The sequence below is a fragment of the Neolamprologus multifasciatus genome, chromosome 20 (genome assembly GCF_963576455.1).
Source record: "Neolamprologus multifasciatus chromosome 20, fNeoMul1.2, whole genome shotgun sequence".
In the NCBI taxonomy this organism is placed as follows: Eukaryota; Metazoa; Chordata; class Actinopteri; order Cichliformes; family Cichlidae; genus Neolamprologus; species Neolamprologus multifasciatus.
In genome coordinates, this window is record NC_140458.1 from 21,137,029 (window position 1) to 21,161,136 (window position 24,108).

Sequence of the window (24,108 nt, forward strand, 5' to 3'; positions counted from 1 at the left end):
CTCATCGACCTCCTCTATGATGGCATCCAGCTCCTCCCTTGATGGGTTCTGGCCCAACATCCTCATTACAGTGCCCAACTCTTTGGTGCTGATGTCACCACCTCCATCTGTGTCAAACATGTCGAAGGCGGCCTTGAACTCTGGGTTAGAGAAGGAAAAGTTCAAATTTAGGCTTTTTTTTTTTGGTTGCTTTACTGCCTAAGCAAAGCTGAAATCATTAATTTCCTATTAATTTTCATCCACAATACAGACTGTAAAAAGTCTACTTGAAAATCACTGCTGGAACTCAACTTAAGGTTATCACTCATTTCTTCATGTAGAAAAAATAATACAGACCTGCAATCATCTCCTCAGTCAGGAAGGACCGGGCGTCACTTTGGGCGTCAGTGGGCTTTAAAAAGAAAAATGAAAAAAAGGTGGAAATGCATCTGTAGTCAGGCAAGTGGATGCTATAAGTGATATCAGGTCATAACTAGAACAAGCTGTAAGGAGTGGCTACTGGGAAGGGAATAAATTAGCTTTTTCCCTTCACTTGTCACAGTGGGAGACAGCCATTATGTCCTGTAATAACATCACAGTGGTGAAAATCTATATAGCGTTCTCTTTTGTTCACATGTCTAGGACCAACACATTAGCACCACAAAAGGTTTCTTAAGAAATAAACTCCACTTCTCCCTTCTGAAGTGTATTTAAACCCCCCCCCCCCCCCTCTCTCTCCCATGTCATTTGCTACAGTTCATGTTCTATAGATTAATGTTCTGTAATATTATTTAGAACATAAGACTAGAGCTGTATGATGACTTTTAAGGGCATCATCAAGTTTTGGTCTTTAAACATTTTGCTACTTTAAGTTTTCATTTTTATTTGACTGAACACTGAATCACAGTTAGTCTGTATCTCTGCTCATCGCACTGCTCATTGAAATGAATGGAAATCAGTCCTTCCAAGAAATTCAATGGCATTTAGTAATACATAATAACAAAATAAAAAGCAGAATGATGTCCAGAGTTGGGAAATCAAAGAGAACTGCATATAGTTAAACAATTAGCTGGAGTACAATTTGCGGTAATTGGATAACTGGCCTTCAACTGCATTCACATAGCAGATTAATAACTTTTTTTCAGTTTTCGGGGCAGTCAGTAGTTGTAACTGCAAATGGCTGATTAAAAGCAAAAAAAATGACTTCCTAGCTATATTTCTGGAGAATGCAAAGTTAAACTTGAAAATTTTAGGCATCAGTTAGCGACGGGCAATGATTGTAGGCATTTATTAACACAACAAGCTGTTGCCTGCTGTTTTAGGAGATATGTGGGAAACTGAATAATTCTGGTCTTACCACTGCACTACCATTATCGTCTCCTTTCCAATTAATAATATTATTTTTCATTTTTTCTTTTTTGTTGTTTGCTTGTTTATTTGTACATTTGTTGGGCAAACCCCCCCAAAAAAACATTTTAACAAATCCATGTGACGTGTGAAAACAAGGCAGTTATAACTACTTTCCCCACAGGTTCTTCAGCACCACTCACAGTGATGCTCACTACAGTGTAACTATTCTACAGTGTTAATACTGTGAATGGATGTATTTTAAAATCATGAACCAAACTATCATCAAAACTAACCAAATGCCAAGTGGAAACAAAACAGTGAATAAAAACAAAGCTGAACAAATTTAAAAGCATCTGACCAACATTTCCCAAGAGGAAGAAAATAGTTTAGTTTTTATGCACACTCAGACTTTGTTAAACCATCCACCTTTAAATTTCTCAATTTGTATTCAGAATTTTACTCTAAAGAGATCATAACACTGGTGTGGATTATACAGCATTTCTAAGAGGAATAATTTGAGACAGATTTGGCTTTTTTAAAGTTTTGTAAATGTGGATTTTTTTTAGATTTCAATTAATATTTTAACATAATTGTGATCCCAAGCAGTTTAGTAAACAGAATCTTGCAGAGCTTAGCATAGCAAAGATAAGAAAATCAAACTAAAACTCATTTTTTTCTGTTTTCCTTGACAAAATGTTGATAATGTTGCGACATATGGAAGGAAACCCACCCCCTTTCCTTTAAAGCTATTTTTAAGGTGAGACTTGGGAGAGGATTTGACAGGGATTTTCTCAAGGTGAATTTCCTAAATTAGGACACTAAGAAAAGGCAGCTTGTCTTCTCACTTTACTCAGCTGTGTACATCTATCTTTAGTACCACTCCCTCCAATCTAAATATCAATCGTAGCGGGTTTAGTTACAAAGTGATGGAACACAAAAGCAGTGTGAGTCTGTAAGCAAACAGCAACGAGGAGTTACAGCAGTTCGCAGCAACAGGTTACTAGTCAGACAAACTAGATTTGTGTGTGTCTATCAGGTGTGTGCCCGCATGACATTTCCAAATATTTAAGGAATTCCAGGATGATTTATAAAATCCAGTTATGATGCGGATGAGGACTTGCTGGATGAGCACAGCCAGTTTGCTTCAGGTATTTATCTCCATCCTGCGTCATCTGCCTTTTCTTCTCATCCCTTGAAAACCAAATCAAATCCTCAGGATGCATCATAAACCTAAGTCCTCCTTCTCGTCCTTTACCCCCTCCTCCGTTTTTGGTTTCTTACCATGGTGGCGGGCTGTGGTGAACAACACACACCAGTACAAACAACAGACAGCTGGGAAAGAAGGTCTCCTTTCTATGCAGTTCAGGTAGCTCTGTGACTTTACTCTACTCCATAAGTACCCTCTCATTCCACCCACATTTTACTTAAAATGATTAGGATTGGGCCGGAGACCCCCTCCTCGGACAAGAGCCGGCCAATCAAATTTGGTTTTAGTTTGTGCGCCCTTACAATCTCCTGATGGACATCCCCTTGTGTGGCACAGTGTCCAATCCCCCATATTTAGATAACAGACAAGCTCACTGACATTTATTGAAAAAAAAGAAAACACTGTGCAGGCATCAGGCAGCTGAAGGTTATTTTGGCAAAGGATCAACTGGGCATCTCAGTGCAGAACGACACTTGATTTCACATGGACCAGAGCGCGTGCACGCTCGCGCACATCACACACGCATACATGCACTCACGGATTAACACCTCCCTGCATGCATAGATTCTCTGCCCCTTCCACAGTGTCCGTTAACCCATCTATCTGCCCTCCTCCCTGTCCTCAGGGCTGCTGATTTGCCCTTGCACCTATGACATCTGAAACATAAGAGCTGTGCAGAAAGACCTGTCACCTCACACAACTGTCCCCCGTCTTAACCATTTTAGCTAGTGTTTTCTCATTACCTCAACAGAAAAGCAAAACTTTAATTACCATGTCAGTAAAAGGCTTGATTGAGCCAAAGTCAAAGTGAAATTTCCACAGAAACTCATTCAGAATCCCACTGACACTAATAACCATAAATTAGCAACAGAGGCTACTTCACAGTACATCTACACACAGTGGAGGAAACAATTCTTTTAAGTTTGCATGCTTGTAAGAAATGAATAGTTTCAAGTATTTATGGTAGTTGAGAGGCAGAATATCTGCCAAAAAAACACACTGAAGTGTTGACATAAGTCATAAATTGATTTGCTTGTCACTGAGTGAAATAAGTACAGGGTGGGCCATTTACATGGATACACCATAATAACATGGGAATGGTTGGTGATATTAAAGTCCTGTCTGTGGCACATTAGTATATGTGAGGGGGCAAACTCCTCAAGATGGGTGGTGACCATGGTGGCCATTTAGAAGTCGGCCATCTTGGATACAACTTTTGTTTTTTCAATAGGAAGAGGGCCATGTGACACATCAGACTTATTGGTCTTGTCAAGAAAAACAATGGTGTGCTTGGTTTCAACGTAACTTTATTCTTTCATGAGTTATTTACAAGTTTCTGACCACTTATAAAATGTGTTCAATGTGCTGCCCATTGTGTTGGATTGTCAATGCAACCCTCTTCTCCCACTCTTCACACACTGATAGCAACACTGCAGGAGAAATGCCAGCACAGGCATCCAGTATCCGTAGTTTCAGGTGCTGCACATCTCGTATCTTCACACCATAGACAATTGCCTTCAGATGCCATCAGATCAGGAGACCTTGGGGGTCATTCAACTGGCCCACGATGACCAATCCACTTTCCAGGAAACTGTTCATCTAGGAATGCTCGGACCTGGCACCCATAATGTGGTGGTGCACCATCTTGCTGGAAAAACTCAGGGAATGTGCCAGCTTCAGAGCATAAAGAGGGAAACACATCATCATGTAGCAATTTCAAATATCCAGTGGCCTTGAGGTTTCCATTGATGAAGAATGGACCCACTATCGTTGTACCCCATATACTACACCAAACCATCACTTTTGTTGTGCTAACAGTCTTGGAGGGATCCATCCAATGTGGGTTAGTGTCAGACCAATAGCAGTGGTTTTGTTTGTTAACTTCACCATTCACATAGAAGTTTGACTCATCACTGAACAAAATCTTCTGCGTGAACTGAGGGTCCTGTTCCAATTTTTGTTTTGCCCATTCTGCAAATTCTGTGTGCCGATCTGGGTCATCCTTGTTGAGATGCTGCAGTAGCTGGAGCTTGTAAGGGTGCCATTTGTGAGTAGCTAATATCCGCCGAAGGGATGTTCGACTAATGCCACTCTCCAGTGACATGCGGCGAGTGCTACGCTGTGGGCTCTTGCTGAATGAAGCTAGGACAGCCACTGATGTTTCTTCATTAGTGACAGTTTTCTTGTGTCCACATTTTGGCAAATCCAACACTGAACCAGTTTCATGAAACCTAGCAAGCAGTTTGCTAACTGTAGCATGGGAGATGGGTGGTCTCGTAGGGAGTCTTGCATTGAAATCTGCTGCAATGACCCGGTTACTGCGTTCACCAGATATCAACACAATTTCGATCGGCTCCTCACATGTTAACCTCTTCGACATGTCAATGGCTGTGAACACAGGGAAACTTGTAAATAACTCATGAAAGAATAAAGTTACGTTGAAACCAAGCACACCATTGTTTTTCTTGTGACATTACCAATAAGTTTGATGTGTCACATGGCCCTCTTCCTATGTCACATGGCCTCTAGCTTTACTTTCTTGAACAAATGATGCAAGATTTCAGTCCATTACAGCATAGTGTGTTACAAATGGCGTTTTTGGTGACTGTGGTTCGTACTGTCTTCAGATCATAAACAAGCTTCTGCAGTATACTTTTGAGCTAATCTATCACATTTCCCCTAATCATCCTAACTCTGTGAGGCAAGATCTTCCATGGAGTTCCAGCCTAAGAGGGAATGACGGTCATTTCTTTTATTTCTGAATAATCACACGAACACTTTTATTGCTTTTGTTTTGTACTTACTTTTTGTGTTTTTATTTTTTCTCTGCTCCCTCGTTCTTTACTAGGCTACCTGTCTACACACAAACACACAGGCAGACAAACATCTTACTTGTCTGATAGATACAGTGCAATATAAAAGCACATCCACATGTTTCCATTCCACTTCAGACCATTAAGTCAGCTGTTGGAAACAGATTAGTCGGTCCAATGGGCAGTAAGGCGCTGTCACTTTTTTCACACGCAATCTATTTATGCCTGAAAGAACGGAGAGAACCATGTGATTAGCGTGGAAACAAGAGCAGCTGTAGTTGCTGATCAACATTTCTTAATTGGAGATAAAGTATTCATTCATTTGATACAAAGTAATAATAATTAGCTATTATAATAATAATAATATAATAATTAAAACTAAAAATATGACCAATGTGTAAATTCATTAAACTCACGTCTACTTTTAGCCTTTCAGCACTGTTGATCTGTACCATCATTAAACACTTTTCTCATGAATTTAAAATCCAGGTACTCGTCATGATCAATACGATTCAAAACACTTGAAAGGCAACAGAGAAAATGTTTAATTTAAGACTTCAGCATGAATTAGCCTATGTTAAGATTTTTTATTTGCATATATGTGCAGTTACTACTTCACTGTTTCAAGTTAAACATCTTACCTCAAAAGATTCATTCAGACTCTTGATAATAGCAAATTAATGCTAGTTTGAGTCTGCTCGTAGGGTGACCGCATCCAACGAACTAAAAGCTGGGCAAAGGAAGTGTTTGTATGAAATGATGTGGGACACACAACTAATGCTGAGACATTCTTATATATCTAAAAAAAATAAGCACATCAACACACAAGTTACACAGGTTGAAGCCGCTTGTGTCATTTAAAAATGTATCCTATTTTATTTGAAGGTATACTTGCATATTAACTTTTTCTATATAAAAACAAAACAAAAAGCATCCATCCTCCACAGTGGCCTCCGTCCCAAAGCTGAAGAGTCATTTGTCTAAAGAAGAAGAGTCATATCTTCTAGAAACCTTAATGGCGGACTAGCTCAGTTCTCTGTAACGCTATAATGGATATGCTGAATGCATAGAAAACCTACCAACAGTCAGTTTTATTGGAATACAAAGAAAAGAGTCCATATAGCATCCATTTTTCTCCAATTTCACAGTTTTTACAGCAAATATGAAGCTCTACATCTCTACAGTTTGCTCAGTTCCATGGATTTATTTGAATTACAGCTACATTTCATGCGGAAAGATGATTCCACATGCAGCTGAGTGTAGGGATAGTGACACTAATCTCGAGGAGAACCTGGGTGGCTGATATTCAGCGACGGGTTTATGAAAAGTGTGCCACTGTCTCCACAGCTTCACCACTGTGGTGTGGAGGCAGCATTATCCTGGCTGCCTCAATCATGTGTTTACACAACATAAAAAATGAAAAATAAAAAAAGAGTAATTTTTTTACTTCTTCAAACACACAGGTTTGATGTGTCAGATTTCTCCAGTCTGACTGATTATGGCATTTAAAAATCATAGAAAAAGGATTTTGAGTATATTAGCATGCTAAAATTGCCATTCACTTCAAACAATGCTGTGCACGTGCATGTCAAAGGTACAAGCTGCTGCATACATAGCCTTGGATAAAAACCTGCCTGAATACAGTCAGGAAAAAAAAAATCCAGCTGCGCTGATCACACTGTGCACCTTTTCTTCTTAATTCCAATCCTGTGGACAACACTTTATCACCCTCCTACTGTTCTCCATGTTATGATCCTCACCACCTCCTGTTTCCATCTTAAGCTCTTCTCACTCCTCTAAGTCATCACCCCTTGTCTCCCCCAGAGGGCCATAGTGCAAGTTCAGCTTCCATGCTGTCCAGCTTATGTCACCAGTGTTATTGGAGTGCCTGTTTGGTGCCTGACTGACAGCACCAGCTGAGGCTGACTTCCCAGAAGCAAACTTCCCTTGCTTGGGTGAGAAAAAAAAAGCGTGGCTCAGTTTGAAGACTTTGGTTCGATAACAGACCAAGAGAAACAAAAAAGCTGTGGTGTTATCAGCTCTTTTTCTCGTTCTGTTTTCTTTTCTTTCTCTTTCCATGATCTCTTCTTCTATAACTCCTTCTATTCCTGGACATTCTCCACAGAGCAGCTGAGTCCTCTGGACAAACACACCCTAAATAAGGCTTGAGGTATGCCATCACTCGTCCACGTTTAGCCTCCACCATCTTGATCCTTCACTCCTTCTTTTGCTACCCTTCTTTCTGCTCCTTTTCCCTCCTCGAGCTAAAGACTGCTCTCCAGTCTTTAGCTCAAGTAAATGTTTCAGTAAACTAGCTGTACAGTTCATGCAGACTTATTAAACTAAAAATCTGCTGGGAGACTCCATCGTGTAATTGCGTGCTGTTTCAATCCCAGGAGGAGAAACAAATCCCTTCCTGCTGTAAAAATCTTCCAAAGCAAACATGCAGCAAACAGTTGTGACGTGTGAGTGTCAGATTCCAGCTACACATAAGGTTTGCTCACGATAGAGCAATAAAGCTACAATCACAGCACTCGGTGGCTGCTGGGGTTTTGTCCAGACCTTTGAGAAGTTTTTAAAATGACAACAAGGTAAAAGAGATTTTGTCCTTCTTGTAGAGAACAACATCATGTCATAGCTGCCTCCAGCTGATACTAAATAATGCAGCCAGACCACCTTATACTGAATACTGATCTGCCACAACATTAAAGACTTTGTCAGGTGTGACAAAGACCAAAGGTGCACATTTACTCCTAAAGCACTCCCTGATGGCACAACACAGCAGTTGGCACAACCACACCACAAAAACTGCTCAGGCTTTGCTCAAGGAATATGTAAAAGAGAAGAAGAGGTTGTCTGAGTAACAGGTGTGCATCTGTTACACAGACAACCTCTTCTTTCCAAATGAGCATGCACATGTAGTGCCACAACAAGCCTGATCCACAGACGAGCCACTTCTTTGCTGCTTTTTTGAGTTCACCTTTTGTACAAGTCAGCTCTGTGAAATCCTTATGGGTCTCAAACAGAAGCTCTCCTTAAACTGAAACTTGGCGCCCTACCATCCATCATATCCTCCAAACCAAGAGCTTAAGATCAGCCGTAAGGGAAAACTTTGAACATCTCATCACCTACAGTACATAATATCATCAAATGGTTCACAGAATTTGGAGCAGTTTCTGTGCCCCAGGGACAAGGTCTAAATCAATATTGCAAGCCCATGATCTTCAGGTAGGACTGTATTAAAAACAAGAATGACTGTGTCATGCAAATCCTTGCATGGACTCAGAAACACTTGCAGAAATCTGTCTGTGAACACAGTTCAGTACTGTGTGATTTTTTAATAATCAAAGCAAAGTAGAGTGAACCCTGTTTATTGTTTTAGAAACACAAATAAGACTAATTCTTGCTCTATACAGTACATATACTTATTGGAATACAAGGAAGAGGAAAAATAGATTAAAAAAAGAACTAGATACCCAGAGTACAAACTGTAGTGATTTGGAGTAGCTACTTGAACATGTATTCAAAACACACAAAAACACAAGGCCTTCAACAATGTAATACATCTAGTGAAGGGATTTGTGCCCTTGGAAGGATGTCTGTATTTATGTAATCCACATGAGTGTACTTGACACTGATAATGTGCATGCTTTTTTAATCTTATAAGATAGTAGGTTGTCCTGATATAGTCATGTATTGCCTCCTGTTGTAGTTATTATTCTTTCCTAATTTTAGTAATACAATTTTATATCATATTTATTACACAATCACACAAAGCTATATGTGAATTTACAATATTCTGCAAATTTCAATAAGCTTTCATATTTAAAAAATAGCTTGTCAAACTGGCCTCTGGGTTGCAGTTACCAGTCTCGAGCACTAGGGGGCAGTGTGTGCCTATATGTCAAAAGTTAATTTCGAAAGTTGAGGTACTTTGATAAGTTCAACAAGTTCGCGAAAAATGCACTCACATAATATGTTCCGAAGCGCCTGGGTGTCGCAAATCTTCTCACAGGCGAACCGGGGTGTTGTATTGGTAACAATAGTGACAGCTGAAAACCACAATACAAAAGGTGCAACTAAACAAAAGAAAAGCAAACTACATTTTTATTTATAATTGGCTTTTTATTGTTTAATCAAGAGAAATTCAGAACCACAATAAGGTTTCCAAAAACTCCACAAGGACATTCAGGGAAACTGCTTTGACGCGCTACAACCACGTAAAACACTGTGATTGTGTTTTAGTGGGTGAATTCTTTTATTTTTCAGCAACTTTTTCTCTCTTTTACACTCTCCACCCCCTCCAGCTTTCCTTTTTATCTGATCCACTTTTACAACTTTCCCTGCTTCATACTGCCGGCATACGAGAGCGAGCACGAGAGAAAGCCACTGCAGAGGCATTCATGTGAATCCTTGGTGTGCGCACCTGTGCGCCATGGAGACTACAGACCGAGTCCAGAGTCTGTGCTGAGAATCCTGATGCGTGGATTTTACGTGGTCTGTGAATTGTTTGCTGTTCAAGTTCAAGAAACCACCCTAAGGTCATCATGTCAAATGTGCCCCCCGATGGCCAGCCCGCCCCTATAGTGTGACGTCCAATAGCTGGTCACAGAGAACTGTGGGCTTGTGTATGCGCGCGTGTTGCCAGGTTAGATCGTACAGGTGTGGAAAAATGCTGAAGGATGCAGACCTGTGAATGGCATTAGGCTGCGGGGGAGGACGGAGACATCACAGGCTGTTGTTGCTTCCACAGATTAAAATGACAGCTGTGCTGGAGACGGAGGCGCACAACCTCACCGAGGAGCGCGACAGCTTCAGCCAGGAGAACCAAACTAACCCACACGCGACTGGACAGCTGAACAATGCCAACTGCCTGTTTCTGTCTATACTACCTGAAGGACAGGCGGTTTCAGTGCTGATTTGCTTTTTTGTCTTGCTGACCGCCTTGTCGTGCTTTGTGAACGCGTTTACTCTGTTCGGCCTCGGACAGTCGGAGGAGTTTTCCTGGCAGCCGCGCTTTATCCTGCTCAAGAACCTGATTTTCAGCGACCTGGTGCAGACTGCGACCTTTGGCCCGGCGGTCATCCACTCACTAATCCAGCGTCGCACGATGGCGTTCAACGGATGGTGTTACGTTCAGTTCTTTTTGGGTGGAGTGTCCATCTTCTGTAGTCTTGTTACTATAACTTGCATGGCGTTGGAGCGATACATATACGTCTGTCATGCCATCCGGTACTTGCCAATTTTCACTAAGATCCGCCTGCGGGGTGTCCTGGGGGGAATCTGGCTGTACTCGGTTTTCATCGGCGTCTCTGAAATTGTGCTGCTGCACACCGGGAGAGGAGAGGATGATGAAACGGCCACCACGGGACTTCTGTGCGAGCCAGATGTTGTGGAACAGCACCTGGGGTTCCCCCGTGCCTCTGCAGTTTTTCGCAAAACCGTGGGCTCCCTCACCCTGCTGCTGTGTCTGCTGATACACGCGTTTTCCTTCTTTAGAATGTACCAGGTCGCGCGCAACGCAGTGATACCTTTCAACGCGGTTAACGTCACAGCGCGCAACACTGTGTTGTTTTACTGCGGGATGCTGTTCCTGCAGCTGCTGCCGTTGCTCCTCAAAGTCGCGTCGGACGCGCTGTGGGAGTTTAGGGCACCGGTGGCGATGATGGTACAGTCCTCTCAGTCTCCCGGCCTCTGCAAAGTGAAGACCACCCCCACGGCCACGGCGACCGCGCTTCATATATCGCTGCTGGTTATGCTCATAGTGCCACCGTGCATTAACCCGCTGGTGTATGGACTGTGGAGTGTGGAGATGAGGCAGGCGCTGACCAGCAGGTTGCGGTCTTGGACAGAGAGAAGGGCTAACGAGCGCGCGGCAGAGAGAATAAGACTGGAACACTTGGCGCGTCGAAATGGAGCTCAGGCGGGATAAACCGAACAGACACAGCTAAACTGAACTACTGATGACAAACTGGATAGCACCAGGAACAAACTAAACTTTCTTTCTGCTATTTATCTTACTTTTAAGACTCTAAGGCAGAGATGTCCAATTCATTTTACAGCCCAGTTTGTTCTTAATTGGGCCTAACAAGAGAAGCTTTCTGTCAGTGTAAAGATGTTTAAATACACCTTTAATCCCAATTAATATAAAAAAGAAGCGTCTTTTCTACATGATAAGAAATGTTGCTGCAGCAAATCAAAGAAATCTGTTAGCAAGATAAAATGGGTGTAGAAAATTACAGAAAAGTTCTAGTAGTAATAACAATAACAGGAGTTTTTTTTAAATTAAATCATAATAATTAAAAAAAGATTATTTTTTCCTCCATTGACTCTTTGTAAAAAAAAAGAAAAAAGAAAAAAAGAAAAGAAAGTGACAGTAGATGATGAAAAAATAACAGGAACTTTTGTGTTTTATCTGTTATTGTTAATCTGTTACTTAGTTACTTGGGCATAGCGTGGATGGCATGGGGAAGGTCTTTAGTAGGAAGGAAGGTTTTTAAGTACACCGTTCCAAAAAATAGTAATGTCAAAGTATCTTACTGCATATTACAGTTTTGTACTGTATTTCTAGAATATCATTAAATTCAAATAAGTAGACTGTGATTTTACATGTCAAAGGTAAAATAACATAACATCACTGTAAATATAGTAAAACACAATTGACTTGTTTTTTAAATATATTATTTGTACATATGCATATTTAGATTGTAAAAATACATTCAGAAATGTATCATAATTTCACAAATATTTGTCTGTTATGTGAGAGAATGATCTGTTAAATTCAAATTTGAATTATAATTTTGCTGAAAATTTCATGTCATCTAGGTCTGATTCAATAATTCAGAGGTAACAAGTGAAAATATAATTAATAGGAATAAAACCTAAAAAAAAAACATCTAAAACATTGCACGGCCATGCTGTGCTAGTTATATATTTCAAAAAATAAATGTAGAGGTAGGAATTGCAATTAATATAAATCTCAAAGTATTCACAACATTCCTGAACAGAAATAGGCCTCTGCACCTGGGGTGAGGGTGTGGCCATGAAAACAATGTGACATGCCATTGGATGTTGGGACACATAATAACATGACGCTAAGCATCGGCCAATGAATGTGAACTAACAACCACAAGGTCGCGGGTATGGCTGCACTGTAGGAAAAAAATCCTAATATAAAAGTATTTTACTGTGCATTTTGAAGTTTTGTTCTGTTCTTCTAGATCAGTGGTTCCCAGTCTTTTTTTTTGCTAGGCCCCCGTTTGTTTTATAAGAAAAATGTTCGCGCCCCCCCTTCTCGCACGTGCACACACATCCTCCAACCACACACACCCATATTTTGCTCCATTGCGGTTTCTTTCACACCTCAAACATTTAGTAAACAATTAAGCAAATACAAGTAATCTGCAATAAATTACAGGTAGTAATAAAATAAACTACTAACTCTTTTACACTACGTCTATACTTTACGGTATTTTTGAGCTGTTTCGTCCACACGTAAATGGCGTTTCCTATCACCGAAAACGGAGAGTTTTTAAAACTGTTTTTTTTTTTTCAGTTTATGTGTGGACAGAGAATACAGAGTTTGTCACCCAATGTCAAAGGTATGTGCCTTTTTTCACGTCACGCTGTGCGCCACATTTACATGAGATGAATTGCAGAATGGCAGATAGAGACGAATGTATATGTGGGACTCATGTAATGGGTGGACACAGATGGAAGTATTGTAATAGATATTGCCCCCCCCCCCCCTCTCCATAATTTCATGCATTCTTATCATTGTTACATTATGCGTTCAGTTCTTTATTACTATTTCTGACACATACTGTGATAACTGGCAATCCAGCTAGGATATTCTGATCAATGATGATTCCCACGGGTGGCGCTCACGCAGGCACTGAATAGGGCAGCTTTGGGGTCCTGTGTGTTCTACTGCACAGATAGCCTGCAGAGTGCAGCTACACTGAACTGAAGTGCTTGTGTTTTGTATTTGCAGGTGAGCACAAGTAATGTGTTGATAAACAGAATGATGTTGACGTATGAGAAAGGTATTAGAGTAAGGTACTGTCATTAATGGAACACAACGCTAATGTTGGAGTTTGTGATTTACATGATGTACCTGAACTGGTGTTAAACGGGATGTCACATCGCACATGATTAATATGGGGATCGAGAGGGTAGTCTCCATGCGCAACAATACTAGTTGGAGGAGCATACGAGTGTGCAGAATATTGTAATATGAACATTGGTAGGAAAATACTGAGTAAATGAGTACTTTGTTAACACGTGTTCAGTAGTTATGTGTAAAAGGGTCCTGTGTGTTCTACTGCACAGATAGCCTGCAGAGTGCAGCTACGCTGAACTGAAGTGCTTGTGTTTTGTATTTGCAGTTGCAAATGAGCAAGTAAAGAGAACAATTCTGAACTCATGCACGCCTGGAAGTGTCATTTGTCCAAGTGTGCAACAAATATTGGAGGCACCGCTGGGATTATTAACGTCGTGTCCAGCGTGATGAAAATAAGGAAGGGGTGTGGCTACAGCAACCACGATGGACCTCGAGGAGCTGGCAGAGACTGTGTCCCAGACACTCTGGAACCTACAACTCGACCAACTCAAAGGGGTATGTGCTGAAGCTAAAATCCCTAGTGGAAATGTCACAACAAGACGAGCGTTAATAAAATTAATTACAGAATCTATGGACAAGGTTATTAATGATGAAGAGCAGGATGTTGCACTCTACTATCTAAAGAAAATGTTAGAAAGTGTCGACCCAGCGATAGGGAGCTCCAGAAACACAGAAAGTGGAGGAGATACAACGAGCTCGCCACAGGGAACTCAGGAAACAAGGGAAGAACTTGATTTAGCAGAGAGATACGCACAGCTCCAGAGAAACAGCGAAGCACTGCAGGAAGAAATTAGGAGGCTGAGTGAAAGGGTGGAGAGGACACCACCAAGTCATCCAACCACCCCACAAAATGTGTTTCCTGTCGCAGCCAACCGCCTTTCGGAAGTGACGATAAGGAGGGAATTCAAGATCTGTGGTCAAATTGGGGAGAAGGGCCAAAAGGACAGACTCTCATACACCAACCTGATGCATCAGATTGACAGAGGTCTGAACAAAGGACACAGTGAAGCGGAGGTTATAGAGGCTGTGGTGAAGTCTGTCAGCCCAGGTTTGAGTCTTAGAGACATGCTTGAGATAAAACGTGACCTCACCCTCCCCCAATTGAAGGCCATATTAAAGGGGCATTTTAAAGAAGACAGCACCACAGATTTGTATCACAGACTAGTGAACGTCACACAAGACAGCCGTGAGTCTCCCCAAAACTTCCTCTTCAGAGCAATTGAGTTAAAAGAGAGGCTGCTGCTCGCATCGGAAGACACGGGGTCCGATGAACAATACAGCCCTGAGCTCATCCAGAAGAAATTCTTGAGGTCGGTTAGTACTGGGCTACTGAGTGACCCTATCAAGTTTCAGCTCAAGCCCTATCTGGATGACCCTCGGGTGACAGATGAAACCCTCATTGATAAGATGAATGAAGCAGCTAGTGTTGAATCAGAAAGGCAATTGAAGCAAAAGAAAACTACAGGCAGCAAATCTGTAAAAGTAAATGAACTCCAGACAGAAAGGCCAGCCAGTCAATTGGGTCTGGGTGTAGCCGAAACTGGGTTGGGGACTCAAGAGCAATCAGCTGAAGTGGTGAAACCCAAGAGCCGCAGAACACCTGTTGTAGCTGCTTCCCGAGAGTCAGAGCTGCATGAAGCGGTCAGGCTGCTGAGAGAGGAGATGGCTGAATTAAGGAGGAGCATCACCACCCCTCAAGGCCCCACTCGCCCACTAAGAACCAGTGGGAGGAGGGGATGTAAGGCATGCCAGGAGCAGGGAACCAATGATGGGTGTGAACACTGCTTCAAGTGTGGCCAGCCAGGACACCTCTCCAGAGGCTGTAGAGGGCGAAGGGGGGCAACAGAAAGATCGGAGGGCACTCAAGCGGCAATCCAGACCATTGCCCCTCCCAAATCATTAATTCCCATCCATGCTGAAGCAGACGACAAGTTGCATGAACTGCTTTGGAATCGAATAAGACAGCTGGAGGCAGAATTAGAGCAGAGTGGCAAGGCTAAAGAGACTGTGGGTGCCACGTATGCCAGTCATCTCTCACTACGCTGTCAGGCTAAGCTGAGAGCCCTGATTGGGAAGAAGTGTATGGTGGATTGTTTCTTTGAAGGGGTAGAAACACAAGCATTGTGGGATACAGGTTCACAGGTGACTATCATTAATGAGAACTGGAGGAAGTCCTGCTTTCCACATATCCAACTGAGAAGCACAAGTGAACTCCTAGGTGAGGATGAGGCTCTGGTGGGTAAAGCAGCGAACCAAACACCTATACCCTTCGCAGGTTGGGTTGAGCTAAAATTTAGACTGGGGTCAACTAGAGATCCACAGCCAGAGTTAGTTGTCCCTGTGCTTGTCTCAAAAGAGCCAGGAGTAGCAGAGCCACCTATCATTGGCTATAATGTGATTGAGCATTTTGTAAAGGATGGAATGGAGCAGCATCCAGACGTTACACCTGCTGTGGTAAAGGAAGCCTTCTCGATTGATTGTAAGAAAGCGGAAGTGCTAATTAACATCGTGCAGCGCTGCTACAAAAATGATGAGGAGGGTGTGGTGAAAGTTGGGAGACAAAAGATAGTAATTCCAGCTGGACAAAGCAGGGAGGTTAAGTGCAGTGTGAGGACAGGTCCCCTCCCCCTGAAACAGGAGGTTCTTTTTGAACCAGAGGACATTTCAAAACTACCAGAGGGGGTTAACCTGAATGAAACTGTCATTGGCCTGCAGAGGGGAACCCGGTCCAGGGTGGTTATTCCAGTCACGAATGGCGGCAGCCATGACATCACCCTCCTCCCTCATGTAGTGTTGGGACGACTACAGCAAGTGAAGGCTATTTACCCAGTAGACGTAAGACCAGTAAGTGCTGAAAACATGGGCAAGTTGACGCGTGCTAGTGAAAACACAGGGAGCACCGTCAGCGCCCCAGAACAGCACAAAGGGGAGTATAAAGAGGTGGGCAGTTGCAGCCAAGATTTATGGGACCCACCTGTGTCAGTTGATCACCTGACCCCAGATCAGCAGGAGCAGGTGAGAAAAGTCCTGCGTGAAGAGTGTGCTGCATTTTCAAAAGATGAGAGCGATGTGGGATGCATCCCCTCCCTGAAGTTGATTGAATGACACAACCCCAGTAAGACGCACATACATCTCAGTCCCCAAGCCACTCCACAAGGAGGTGAAGGAGTATTTGGAGGACCTGTTAAACAGAGGATGGATTCAGAAATCCCGATCCCCCTACTCATCACCCATCGTCTGCGTGCGCAAGAAGGATGGAAGTCTGCGTCTCTGCGTGGATTACCGTGAGTTAAACCGGAAATCCATTCCTGACCGTCACCCCATCCCTCGTGTTCAAGACATGTTAAACAGCCTGACTGGGAGTGCATGGTTCTCAGTGTTGGACCAGGGCAAGGCGTACCACCAGGGTTTCCTGGAGGAAAGTAGCAGACCCCTCACAGCCTTTATCACACCTTGGGGCTTATATGAGTGGGTAAGGATTCCCTTTGGTTTGTCCTCGGCTCCAGCAGAGTTCCAGCGCAGTATGGAAGAGTGCCTTGCAGGCTTGAGGGATGAAATATCTCAGCCATATCTGGATGACAATTTGGTCCACAGCAGATCATTTGAGGACCACCTGCATGATCTGAGGGAGGTCCTGCGCCGCTATCAAGAACACGGGGTGAAGCTAACCTCCAAAAAGTGTGAAGTGTTCAAGGACAAGGTGAAATTCTTGGGAAAGATTGTATCCAAAGATGGCTACTGCATGGACCCTGCTGAATTGGCACCAGTGCAAGCACTAAAAAACCGCAAACCTGAGACTGTGGGAGACTTAAGGAAAATGCTAGGTTTCCTGTCATACTACCACCCCTACATTCCAAACTTCTCACGCACTGCCAAGCCACTATACCAGCTGCTATCGACCGGAAAGATTCAAGTGATTACTGACAGAAGATCAACGGTAATCAGGCACAAAGGACAGCGGAAAAAATCAGACCAACTCCACTCAAGCCAGCCAATCACATGGACGGAACAACACCAGGCAGTGCTATGCCAGCTTATAGAACACCTGCTGAGTCCACCACTCCTGGCATACCCTGACTTCGAAAGGCCATTTGTGCTGCACTGCGATGCCTCTCAAGAAGGGCTTGGTGCAGTCCTGTACCAGAGACAGCAGGGCCAACTGGTTGTCATTGGGTATGGGTCGAGAACTCTAACAGCTCCAGAAACCAACTACCACCTCCACTCTGGAAAGCTAGAGTTTCTAGCAATGAAGTGGGCAATCTGTGAGAGGTTTCGGGAGTATCTGTATTACGCACCTTCTTTCACAGTGTATACAGATAACAATCCGTTGACCTACGTCCTGACTACAGCGAAGCTAAATGCTACAACACACCGGTGGGTTGCTGAGCTAGCCGATTTTAACTTCTCAATCAAGTATCGGCCGGGAAGGGCTAATGGCGATGCTGATGGTTTATCACGGATGCCACTAGACATGGAGGAGTACATGCGCACATGCTCGCAGGAAATGAAACCAGAGGTAATCACACCTGCGACACAGGCGCTTCAGCTGAAATTCCATGAACATGAGCCATGGATGTGTCCAGCTACCATAACCACAGCATGTGCTGATGTAGAGCATGAACGGGTAATGGCCCCAGTGACACAGATCTCCAAAGAGACACTAAAGAAAGCACAGGAGGATGATCCAGTCATTGGCAGGGTGCAAGAATATGTTATGACAGGACAATGGCCTCCTTGGAGAGGAAGAGACAGGGGTGAAGACACTTCAGTTCTAAGCCGGGAAAAGAGTAAGCTGTACCTCGACAAAGACGACATCCTGTACAGGAAATCAGCTGCTCGAGCTCAGCTAGTGTTACCCACAAAATTCCATCAGCTGGTGTACAAGGAGCTCCATGAGGAAATGGGACATCTCGGAGTGGAGCGGACACTCGCCTTGGTCCGTGATCGATTCTATTGGCCACATATGCAAAGACATGTGGAACATTATGTGACTAAGGTGTGCAGTTGCTTGAAACGGAAACGTCCAGGCAAACCAACCAGAGCACCGTTGGTCAACATTGTCACCACATACCCTTTTGAGATGGTCTCAATAGACTTCCTGCATCTGGAGAGTTGTAAAGGAGGATATGAGTACATTCTAGTCGTGATGGATCATTTCACCCGGTTTGCACAGGCATATGCATGCACCAACAAGTCAGCAAGAACAGCAGCAGAAAAGATCTTTGGAGATTTTGTGCTCAAATTTGGATTCCCTGCCCAGTTACATCATGATCAGGGAAGGGAGTTTGAGAACCAGCTGTTTGCCACCCTGGAAAGGTACTGTGGAATTCAGGGGTCGCGCACAACACCTTACCATGCAGCGGGGAACGGTCAGGTGGAGAGATTTAATCGGACACTCCTTTCCATGCTGAGGAGCCTGGCAGAGGAAGCCAAGGCAGACTGGAAAAACTCCTTGAGCAAAGTGGTGCATGCGTATAACTGCACACGCAGTGAAGCAACAGGATATGCCCCATATTATCTTCTCTATGGCAGAAACCCCCGCCTACCAGTGGACATCATGTTTGGTCTGGTTCCAGGTGACCAGAGTACTTCTCACAGTGATTATGTCCGTAAGTGGAGAAGTAGGATGCAAGAGGCATACAGATTGGCATCAGAAACAGCTCAGAAAGAGAGGAACAGAGCGAAAAGGCAGTACGATCGGGAGGCTCATGGGGTGGAACTGCAACCGGGATGTCGAGTGCTAGTACGGAACTTCAGAGACCGGGGTGGGCCCGGAAAGCTAAGGTCTTACTGGGAGGAGCGAGTACATGTTGTGTTAGAAAGAAAGCACAAAGATAGCCCTGTCTATGCCGTACAGCCAGAGAGAGGACCAGGGAAAGTGAGAGTTCTGCACAGGAACCTCCTACTGCCCTGTGACTTTCTCCCCATTCAGGAGGAGAAGCTGGAGAAAAACAAGAATGGGAAGGAGGATGCCAAACAACACAGAAAAGGAAAGACCCAAGAAAAGCAGCAGGAGAGTGACCACGACAGCAGTTCAGAGGATGAGGGTGACTGGGGAATCATCACCACACCAGCTGCGGAATCACACACCCAGATTAGGAGTCAGCTTGGGGCAGAGGCAGAGGAGTTCCAGCCAGAAGAAGCTAACGGAGAACTGTCAAGTGGTGGTGTCAGCAGCGAGTGTCTAGACGAGGGTGGAAAAGGTGGACTGGAGTCAAGTGCAGAGGAGGAGGAGGCAGGGCGAAGTGAGCTGTCTGGGGAGGAGGACAGAAGAAGTCAAGAACAGGTGTCGTCATCTGATGAAGAAGACGAGGGAGAGCCCAACTCACAGCCAGTTCCCACAAGAAAGTATCCTTTTCGATGCAGAAATCCACCCAAGACACTCACATATGACACCTTAGGTCAGCCATCAGTCATAAACAGACACAAATGATGTCCACAGCTAAGAAAAAAAAAAACTAAGTTCATTGTCACATGTTGATCTTACTGTGGTGACAGTTTAAACAGAAGGGAAGTGTTCACAGTAGCAAATGTTAAAAAGAGCAAATTTGACAGAGCAACAACTGCATGTATTAGTTTAATAGTTCACATGAGTTAAACAGGGAGTACCAGAACCAGACTAGCTACACATAGAGAGATACTGGCTTGTATGTGAGATATACAACAGTAAACGTGTGTCTGTGTAAAAGGTTACATGGTAGAGTGATAGGTCTACACCTTCAGTCTGATACAGAACACGCCTGAGTGGCGGAGAGACTTTACAGACATTGCCTGGCCAGTAGTGTCTGTTGCTGGTACATGACATAAAGGGGGAGATGTATGTCATGCCAAAGACTGTTACCGGACAGAAAGTATCTTTAGAGGCTGACTCCCAGTGAAGCTACTGCTGTAACCTTCTGTTGAAGACGTGTATTCTGGGAAATCTCTAATGTCGGGATGACATTCATTTTTGGAGGGGAGAGTGTGGGACTCATGTAATGGGTGGACACAGATGGAAGTATTGTAATAGATATTGCCCCCCCCTCTCCATAATTTCATGCATTCTTATCATTGTTACATTATGCGTTCAGTTCTTTATTACTATTTCTGACACATACATGTGATAACTGGCAATCCAGCTAGGATATTCGGATCAATGATGATTCCCACGGGTGGCGCTCACGCAGGCACTGAATCGGGCAGCTTTGGGGTCCTGTGTGTTCTACTGCACAGATAGCCTGCAGAGTGCAGCTACACTGAACTGAAGTGCTTGTGTTTTGTATTTGCAGGTGAGCACAAGTAATGTGTTGATAAACAGAATGATGTTGACGTATGAGAAAGGTATTAGAGTAAGGTACTGTCATTAATGGAACACAACGCTAATGTCGGAGTTTGTGATTTACATGATGTACCTGAACTGGTGTTAAACGGGATGTCACATCGCACATGATTAATATGGGGATCGAGAGGGTAGTCTCCATGCGCAACAATACTAGTTGGAGGAGCATACGAGTGTGCAGAATATTGTAATATGAACATTGGTAGGAAAATACTGAGTAAATGAGTACTTTGTTAACACGTGTTCAGTAGTTATGTGTAAAAGGGTCCTGTGTGTTCTACTGCACAGATAGCCTGCAGAGTGCAGCTACGCTGAACTGAAGTGCTTGTGTTTTGTATTTGCAGTTGCAAATGAGCAAGTAAAGAGAACGATTCTGAACTCATGCACGCCTGGAAGTGTCATTTGTCCAAGTGTGCAACATATATATACTGTTACTGTTAATCTGAATATCTTCAGGTTTTACACGCTTACATATACACACGCAGTTACTGTCCCTCCATTTAGTACGGTGGCCCCTAGAGACAAAGCACGTACAAACTCCAAAACACATGCAAACTCCAAAACAATTGCAAACTCCAAAACACTTGCAAACTCCAAAACACTTGCAAACTCCAAAACACATGCAAACCCCAAAGCACATGCAAATTCCAAAACACAACGGAAGTGCTCCAGGACGCTAGGGGCAGTGTTGAGCTCGATTTGCAAAATAAACGGCAGTTTATCTGTATGGGACGGTCTAGTCTCTGTCGCGCTTCCCTGGTTGCCTAGCAACCATGATACTAACCGCTGGAAACATGTCATACAACTTTGTTTGACAGAAATGAAGGAAAACATATTTTGTTCATTTGTTTGTTTGTTTCTACAAGAGCTTTGTGTGATTTGATAAGTATCTGAGGTTGAGACCACAGGACAGTAAAACATGATTTATGGGCTTCATTTCTGTACTGAATAGTCATTTAAGATTAGTTAGTAAATAACAATTAGCTAATGTTGTTCATGAGACTAAAGTCATATCACTTTGGTAATATAAATATAATATGGCCAATGTTATAGTTATTATATTAATCATTATTAGCTATTACAGCAGTGAACATGAACTCTGTGTCAAATACTGAGCCTCAGTACAGATTCAAGTTGCAGTTATTTATAGGTCTTATCACCTTAAATCTTCACTCAAAGACAAGTATCTTTGACAGTGCATATATAGGTGTATCATATATAAGAGAGAAATGTTGTTCCTTCAGTATGTTGGCATTACTAAATTTGGCTCATTGCTTACATACGTGTGTAAAAAGAAATTATATGAGCTGTGATAACTGTTTCTGATAAAATGAAGAGTAGACTGATATATTGAATATTCCTTTATTGGGTGAGAAAATCAGACCATGTCATAACTGCTTTAAGTCATACAGAATAGATATCAGAGCCTTAAACAGGCTGACTTCTGCTAAATGGGTCAAACTGGGCAGAAAGTATACAAACACATAGCATCATTATAGAATATGATGTAACACTATAGATCAACTTACCTCAGAATATATAAAGCATATAAACAATTACAGCAATATGATGCAACAAACACAGCACTGCTACTAATCCAAAATACTCAAAGCTTCATAGAACTGAAACAAACACTTATTTTTAGGTCCATTCTGCTGCTGATACATACTTTAGGTTTCTGAATATTAAACTTGTTTCTTCCTTTCATAGTGTGTAACTTGAAGGCCCTGAGTACTTTCTCCCACACTGCAAACACTGGAATGATAAAATTATTTGAACATTACCTAATAAGACTGATTCAGGACAGACAATTAGTTATGTTAAACTTTCCTAGCAGTCCTTCACAAACAGGGAACAGTCTGTCTATTCTCTCCATCTGTCAGCTGCTGCTGGCTCTTCCTCCTCTTCCTCACACACTGCTGAGTCCTGGTGGATCATCAGGGGTGCAAAGCCTCACAGATGATGTGCAGCAGTGAGTCCCTCAGTCTGTCCTCACTCTGGACACTTGCAGTTGTCACACATGGAAATCAAATGCGTGATAAGCTGCAGGATTCAAACACAAGTGTAACTTATAAATACATGTTCATACTTTTATTACACAATCAGAGAGAAAGAAAAAGAGAGAGAGTGCAGGACAGACAGACAGTTGACAGTCTCAGGTGTATACACTGCTACAAAACAGCACAAGAGAAGGAGGACTGTGTTATTACGAAACAAGAACAGTTCCCAGATGGTACAGTGGACACATGTGTGACTCCTGTGATTAAAGCACCTTTCTTTCAGCTTAACGAGTGAACCGTCAGCTCGTTCAAATACACGTTAAAGTCCGTTTGGCTCGACACCACCGAACAGAGGCAGCAATATAACATAGCTAACATTAACAGTGCAGTGAATCCTGCTTGTGCCGTGATATTCAGGACTGCAAACCGAGCAGCATCACTTTCAGCCTGTTGTGTTTGTGGATATATGACTGACTTTAATTATCCATAAAATCATCACATTCTCTGTAAGATTAAAGTCAACTATTGAACGGCGCATATTTTGGAGTAAAGGCTTTAAAACCAAGTTAGTACAAACATCACTAATGTCACATAACTTTCCCGACATGTGGCCAACAGTAATGTTTTAATGTTCTTCATTATAAAAAAACATTTGCGCATAAATAAGTGACATAATATTCAGTACTTACTTCTGTAAGTTTACTCTTCGGCGGCTCTGCTTCCGCCGTTTTTTTCGGCAAAATTATCCACACCACAGCCGCGCTATGAAATCTGGGATATGTTGGGCCATGAAGGCTACACCAACCCATCCTTAAAATTCAGGGAAATTAAGTACGCATTTGAGGGCCGCATTTCGAGCAGCCTTTGAATTGGGACAGCCTTCGTCGTGTCGCTGTGACGTAATCGGCCTTAAAATGCTGCCTTTAAGGCTGCAGACCGCAAATCCGGTCATTGGTACATCCTGGCTTGTGTAGTTACTAGGTAACAAAAGCTCAACACTGCCCCTAGCGTCCTGAAGCACTTCCGTTGTGTTTTGGAATTTGCATGTGCTTTGGGGTTTGCATGTGTTTTGGAGTTTGCAAGTGTTTTGGAGTTTGCAAGTGTTTTGGAGTTTGCAAGTGTTTTGGAGTTTGCATGTGTTTTGGAGTTTGCAAGTGTTTTGGAGTTTGCAAGTGTTTTGGAGTTTGCATGTGTTTTGGGGTTTGCAAGTGTTTTGGAGTTTGCAAGTGTTTTGGAGTTTGCATGTGTTTTGGAGTTTGCAAGTGTTTTGGAGTTTGTACGTGCTTTGTCTCTAGGGGCCACCGTAATTTAGAAAGGCA

General features: G+C 42.9%; 2 protein-coding genes across 2 annotated transcripts in view; one reads left to right on the forward strand and one right to left on the reverse strand.

The window, feature by feature from the left end:
- LOC146494894 (troponin C, skeletal muscle) overlaps positions 1-2,762 on the reverse strand; it is a 7,429-nt gene extending 4,667 nt beyond the window's left edge. The window contains exons 1-3 of the mRNA XM_085145635.1: positions 2,611-2,762; positions 337-391; positions 1-140 (exon numbers count right to left, since the gene is read on the reverse strand). The exon at positions 1-140 is cut by the window's left edge and continues 4 nt beyond it. Coding sequence (XP_085001761.1) covers positions 1-140; positions 337-391; positions 2,611-2,613 — 198 coding nt within the window. The 5' untranslated portion in view covers positions 2,614-2,762. The remainder of the gene's footprint in view (positions 141-336; positions 392-2,610) is intronic.
- Positions 2,763-13,030: 10,268 nt separating this feature from the next.
- LOC146494895 (uncharacterized) lies at positions 13,031-16,576 on the forward strand. Its single transcript, XM_085146667.1, has one exon. The coding sequence runs from the start codon at positions 13,895-13,897 to the stop codon at positions 16,574-16,576; it is 2,682 nt and encodes an 893-aa protein (XP_085002793.1). The 5' UTR covers positions 13,031-13,894.
- The last annotated feature ends 7,532 nt before the right edge of the window (positions 16,577-24,108 follow it).